The sequence below is a fragment of the Trichechus manatus genome, unplaced genomic scaffold, assembly GCF_000243295.1.
Source record: "Trichechus manatus latirostris isolate Lorelei unplaced genomic scaffold, TriManLat1.0 scaffold00003, whole genome shotgun sequence".
NCBI classification, from domain to species: Eukaryota; Metazoa; Chordata; class Mammalia; order Sirenia; family Trichechidae; genus Trichechus; species Trichechus manatus.
Window position 1 is genome coordinate 8,719,820 of NW_004443939.1, and position 6,597 is coordinate 8,726,416.

A 6,597-nucleotide genomic window follows, 5' to 3' on the forward strand; every position below is an offset into this window, starting at 1 on the left:
TATCTCACAGAAGAAACTTATAAAGCATGAAAGTTCTCAACTTTTAATTACAAATTTATCAGAATGTAAAACTACCTTTATCTCCTTTCTAAAGAAAGAAGTATCCTTCTCCTATTTAAGAGTGATCTATCCAGTTTCACTCTTATCTTACAAATTTGCTTCATTAATTAAACCATCTCTCACCCCTATATCTTATATTTTTCTCCCCACCCCCCCAACTAGTTCCCTAAATAAACATGCTCAAATCTCTCTATTCTTATGCCCTACTCAATCCTGCTTCCTCTTTTAACCAAATTTCTTAAAAGAGCAGTAAATGCTTCTTGTATTCTTTTCATGAGCCCTGGCAGCCCAGTGATTAAGTGTTTGCCTGCTAACCAAGAGGTCGGCAGTTCGAATCCACCAGGCGCTCCTTGGAAACCCTATGGGGCAGTTCTACTCTGTCCTATAGGGTCACTATGAGTCGGAATTGACTCAACAGCAACAGGTTTGGTTTTGTTGTTTTTGGTTTACTCCTTAATTCACAGTAATCTGGTTTCTACCTTCACCATTTGACTAAAACTATTCTTGTTAATTTCGGTGGCCACTTCTCAAGTATAATAGATAAGAGAGGGAATCTGGAGCCAGTTGCTTAGGTTCAACTCTTGGTCCACAACAATAGTTAAGTGACCTTAGCCAAATTCTTTTAGGTATCATGTTCATCATTTTACTTATTCATGAAATGGTGGCAATAATACCTACCACAGAGAGCTGCTGTGAGGATGTCGTACTTTAATAAAGCACATAGCACTATGCCTGGTATATACTAAGTGCTGTGCAAGTGTTTTCTATTATTGTTATTATTTTCCTTATACACACTACAACATGAACAATGTTAACTTTTTTTTTAAACCTTCTCCTATAGGGCCACTATAAGTCAGAATCAATTCGACAGCAAGGGTTTTTTTTTTTTTACGGTCTCCTTTGACTTCTATAACAACACTTTTGTCTCTATAATATCTCATAACCCACCCTCTCTTCATCCCTCTATCACTTGGCTTTTATCAGGACCTCATCTTCTTTTGTATGAAATTCTACAAGATTGCTCCTTTGTCTCACTGCCTCCAGATTTTCCCAACTTCATCCCGTCTCCACACAGCAGAGTCATCTTTTTAAAATGCAAACTGGGCCACATCGCTGCCCTAATTAAGACCAGACCCTTCACAGCCTCCTGATTGGCTACAGAATAATAGTCCAAATTCCTTAAAGTGGCATGGAAGACCCTACTTCATCTCCCTCTCCAATATCATCTCTAATCACTAGCCTGCCAACTTATAATTATTTATAATTTCCCCTAAATGTCTAGGCTCATTTATCTGTGTATGTACTATGTACATGCTATTTCATTTTCCTAGACTAGTCTTTATCTGTTAGACTCTTACTCAATTTTAAATTCTCAACCCCAAAATTACCTCCATTTGTAAGTTTCCTATAAAAAAAATCCCAAGGAATTGATACTTCTCTCCTTTGTACTGCCACTCAACACAAAATTTCTACATCAGGCTAGCTGATACGAAAATTTGCACAACTTTTACAGAATTTTGCAGAACTTGAGTGAAAGCTATGAATAAAAGTAGAGGAATAAACCTTGAAAAAACAGAATATAGAGATTCTGAATAAGTGGAAGAAAGAAGAGCTATATTAAATAGAAGATAGCAAACAGCAAAATTTTAGACTAGATACATTATATGCTCTGTAGAATGTAACATGACTTATGTGTTTGCCTGTTTCCCTAGGGAGTCTGTGAGATCCTTAAAGTCAGGAACTATGCCTTGGCCAGTGCCTATGAGTGGCTGGTACACAGTAAGTGCTTAATAAATATTTCATAAATGAATAAATTAGTTTCTATAATTTGAGCAGAAGTCTATGTGGTATATTTTATAAAAACAAGCAAAAGAAAATTACACATTTTCTGGTATTAGAAACAAATAACCCAAAAATATGAGGCACACCACACCCTTTGTAGATAGTAAATAAGAATCATGGTTCTATTTCTACAAAAGATAGGAGTGTCAAATTATAAATGTCATCAATCTCCACACATAAGTAAGTTACCTATTTGGCCAGCAATGACAGGAGGTCTAACAACTAAAAGAATCAGTTTATCAAGCAGAAGATGAAGAAATCGAACCACTGGTTCCAACTGAGATGAATTCAATGCTGATATACTGCTCTTCAATTCATTTTCTAAATTATTTTCCATGATTCGCATATCCCCTATTCGCACCGGGAACATGTGTTCATCGAGAGCATTGACCAGAGCAAAAAATTTGTCAAGATAAGGATCCTAAAACAAAAAATGAACAAAAATACTAAACAATTATAACTCTTCAAATTTTCAAATACTAAAGGACTATGGACCACTTTTACTTAGGTAACAATGAAAGTAATAATAGCACAGCATCACATTTATGATTGTTATATTGTTCTAATCTGATGTATGTATATTTAAATGAATAAAAAATAACAATTTATTGACCTCTAACAATATATCCAGTATATTTCAAAGAGCTACAAAAAAGTCCAAAACATAAGAAACATTTATTATCTTCAATTCATTCTCTTCAAAAGCATATAACACATGATCAATTTTATTTACATAGTTAAAAAATTTATGAACTATTGAGTATTAATCATCAAGACCAGAGCGCTCCACAGACTTTCACTTTATTCTTTCCCTAAAATGGACTTAGGAATAGGAAAAAAACAGGCATAAAAAATAACATATTTGTGTATTCAACAAGATATACTGTGATACTAAGAATACTTCCATCAAGGAAAAGAATATGTTTCAACAGTATACTGTAAAGTCAATTTTTTCATTATCAAAGCAATAAGGAATACAGCAGGCAGAGGACACGTCTACTAACACAGAAAGGGAAACCCTCCAATGAAGTCATTCTTCTGCTGGGGTCTGCCTGTGTACTGCTGAATAAAAGCTTTTGTTTTAATAAAAAAAAAAAAAGGAGGCGGGGTAAGATGGCGGAGTAGTCAGACGCTTCCAGTAGACCCTCTTAAAACAAAGACCCAAAAACACAAGTGAATCAATAATATGCAACAATCTAGGATTCCTGAACATCTAAGGCAAAGGTGAAGAACCAGACTGAGTGGCAGCAAGAAGGAGAGAAGGTCCGGAAGCAGCGAGGAGTTGCCAGACCTGACTCGGCAACAGCCTGAGCCCTTCAGGCCTGATCAGCTCCTGGGTGAGCAGTGAGGCAGGCAAGTAGCAACACTTGGGAGGTGTATTCTGCACTGGGAGAGACACAGCTGCAGAGTCTGCGTAGCCACCCAGAACCAGACAGAAGCAGCCCTAGATCAGCGAAAGATAAGTACTTGCATACAGCCTACTGCGTGAATAAAAAACACCACCCTTAGGGAAAAACCTCTCTCCCATTTACCTCCCCGCTCCCTGCTCTGCACTGGGTCCTGGACTGGTTTCAGCAATCGCCGAGTCCCCTGGGCCAGAAGTAGGATCCATCACACGCCCTGAGCCATTCTCCTGCTCTTGGAGAGTCAAAAAATTTTTAAAAAGGGGCAAAAATAAACTGCCAGTTCTGCTAAGCCAGGAACCCAGGGTAGGCACAGCTCCTTTGCCTAGGCACAGGCATAAGGGATCCATGAATTTTGAATGCCCTTCTCCCTGCAGAGACATATATGGGCCCATTTCAACAGCATAGGCATTCATTACCACAGTACAACAGGGTATATACCTGAAGTCTAACTTTAACTGTTTCAACTGTGAAGTCGCAGATTTGTGACATTTGACACTGCTCTGCCCATTAAGCAGGGTCTTCACCTACCCACATCAGGGGCCTGAGGACTGGTGGCTCCACCCACGCCACCTAGCCACCTGCGATAAGGGCCCAAGAATAAGAGGTGCCCCCCGGTTCTTACAGCAAACAGCACTGGGGGCTCGTAGTCCTGCTGCAAAACCTACCCACCTACGCACTCTAGGGAACAGGGACACACCTTCCTCCAGAACCCTCGAGGGTGGCCGTCAGCCCCCTGCCTTACTCAGAGTGTTTCCCCCTCCTGCAGCCAAATGCCTGTGCCAACACTAATCGCCCAAGCCTGTCTAGGACTACAGGTAAGAGCGTACACCACACACTTGGTGGCTATCTACCTGGGCACTTGAGCTGAATCCATATGGGAGAGTGGACAGACTCCTGAGCTCACATACCTACTAACAGATCTAACCACCTGGTGACAGGACATTAGAGCTTCAAAGGTGCCAAAAATCAAACTATCTCATACCAGCATCCTATTTTGGCATGTCAAAACAAAACAAGAAGCTGGACACAGTAAGCAAACATAAAAAAAAAATATATAATAATTTATTGATAGCTCGGAGACAACAGTCAATATCAAATTACATAAAGAGGCAATCCAAGATGGCTTCAGCAAGCTCCCAAAATAAAGAAACTAGAAATTTTCCAGAAGAGGAAAATTTCTTGCCATTACCGGAGGCAGAATACAAAAGATTAATATATAGAACTCTTCAAGAAATTAGGAAGGAAATTAAGCAAAGTGAAGAACATGCAATAGAGGAAATTAAAAACATTAGAGAACAGCATAATGACAAATTTAACAGGATGCAAGAATCTATAGAAAGACTGCAATCAGAAACCCAGAAGATTAACAATAAAATTTCAGAAATTAGGCAACTCAATAGAAAGTCATAGGAGCAGAAATGAGGCAAAGCAAGTCAGAATTAGTGAGACTGAAGATAAAAAACTTGACACCAACTTATTTGAGGAAAAATCAGATGAAAGTATTTAAAAAAATGAAGACACCCTAAGAATTATATGGGACTGTATCCAGAGGAATAACCTACGATTGATTGGAATACCAGAATTGGGAGAGGGGTGACAGAAAATACAGAGAGAATTCCTGAAGATTTGTTGGCAAAAAACTTTCCTGGTATCATGAAAGATGACAAGATACCTATCCAAGATGCTCATCAAAACCCATATAAGGTAGCTCGCAAAAGAAAGTCACCAAGACATATTATAATCAAAGTTACCAAAACGAAAGAGAAAGAGAAAATTTTAAGAGCAGCTAGGGATAAACAAAAAGTCATCTACAAAGGAGAGTCAATAAGAATACGCTCGGACTACTCAGCAGAAACCAGGCACCCAAGAAGGCAATGGGATGACATATATAAAGCCTTGAAGGAAAAAAATTGACAGCCAAGAATTATATATCCAGCAAATATCTCAAATATGATTATGAAATTAGGGCATTTCCAGATAAACAGAAGTTTAGGGAATTTGCAAAAACCAAACCAATACTACAAGAAATACTAAAGGGAGTCCTCCGGTTAGAAAATCAGTAACATCACATAACAACCCAAGACTAGAACACAGAACAGAGCAACCAGATATCAACCCAGATAGGGAAGTCACAAAAATAAATCAAAGCTAAAACACGGAAAATAGGGAAACAGATGTCAATATGTAAAAGATGACAACATTAAAACAAAAAGAGGGACTTAAAAAATGTAAACATAGACTTTGCATATGGAGAGGAAGTACAGGCAATACACAGAAATAAAAGACTGACATAAACTTAGAAAAACAGGGGTAAATATTAAGGTAACCACAAAGGAAATTAACAATCCTATAACTCAAAATAAAAAACTACAAAAAATATAAAAGATTCAACAAACACAAATCAACAACAATGAAAAACATGAAAATACATAAAGAAAAATGACTCAGCACAGAAAATAAAGTGGAACAAAGAAACTGTGAGAAACACACAAAAAGACATCAAAATGACACCACTAAACTCATACCTATCAATAATTACGCTGAATGTAAACAGACTAAATGTACCAATAAAGAGACAGAGAGTGGCAGAACGGATTAAAAAAACACAATCCTTCAATATGCTGCCTACAAGAGACACAACTTAGATTTAAAGACATAAACAAACTGAAACTCAAAGGATGGAAAAAAATATCAAGCAAACAACACTCAAAAAAGAGCAGGAGTGGCAATATTAATCTCTGACAAAATAGACTTCCAAGTAAAATCCACCACAAAGGATAGGCAAGGATACTATATAATGATTCAAGGGTCAATACACCAGGAGGACACAACTATAATAAATATTTACGCACCCAACGACAAGGATCCAAAATACATAAAACAAACTCTAACAGCACTAAAAAGAGAGATAGACAGCTCCACAATAGTAGTAGGAGACTTCAACACACCACTTTCGGTGAAGGACAGAATATTCAGAAAGAAACTCAACAAAGACACGAAAGAGCTAAATGTTGCAATCAACCAACCTGATCTCATAGACGTATACCAAACACTTCACCCAACAGCAATCAACTATATTTTCTTTTCCAATGCACATGGAACATTCTCCAGAATAGACCATATATTAGGTCATAAAGCAAGCCTTAACAAAATCCAAAGCATCGAAATATTACAAAGCATCTTTTCTGACCATAAGGCCATAAAAGTAGAATTCAACAACAGAAAAAGCAAGGGAAAAAAATCAAACACACGGAAACTGAACAACACCTTGCTCAAAAACTACTGGGTC

At 37.7% G+C, this 6,597-nt stretch overlaps 1 protein-coding gene across 4 annotated transcripts in view; it reads right to left on the reverse strand.

The window, feature by feature from the left end:
• Window positions 1-6,597, reverse strand: part of DOCK7 (dedicator of cytokinesis 7) — a 288,307-nt gene that overhangs the window by 115,909 nt on the left and 165,801 nt on the right. For all 4 annotated transcript variants that reach the window (XR_002823979.1, XR_002823980.1, XM_004369004.2 and 1 more), the window contains exon 20: window positions 2,092-2,323. Coding sequence is in view for 2 of the 4 variants with exons in the window: in XM_004369004.2 (XP_004369061.1) it covers window positions 2,092-2,323 (232 nt within the window). In the remaining 2 variants the exon portion in view is untranslated. The remainder of the gene's footprint in view (window positions 1-2,091; window positions 2,324-6,597) is intronic.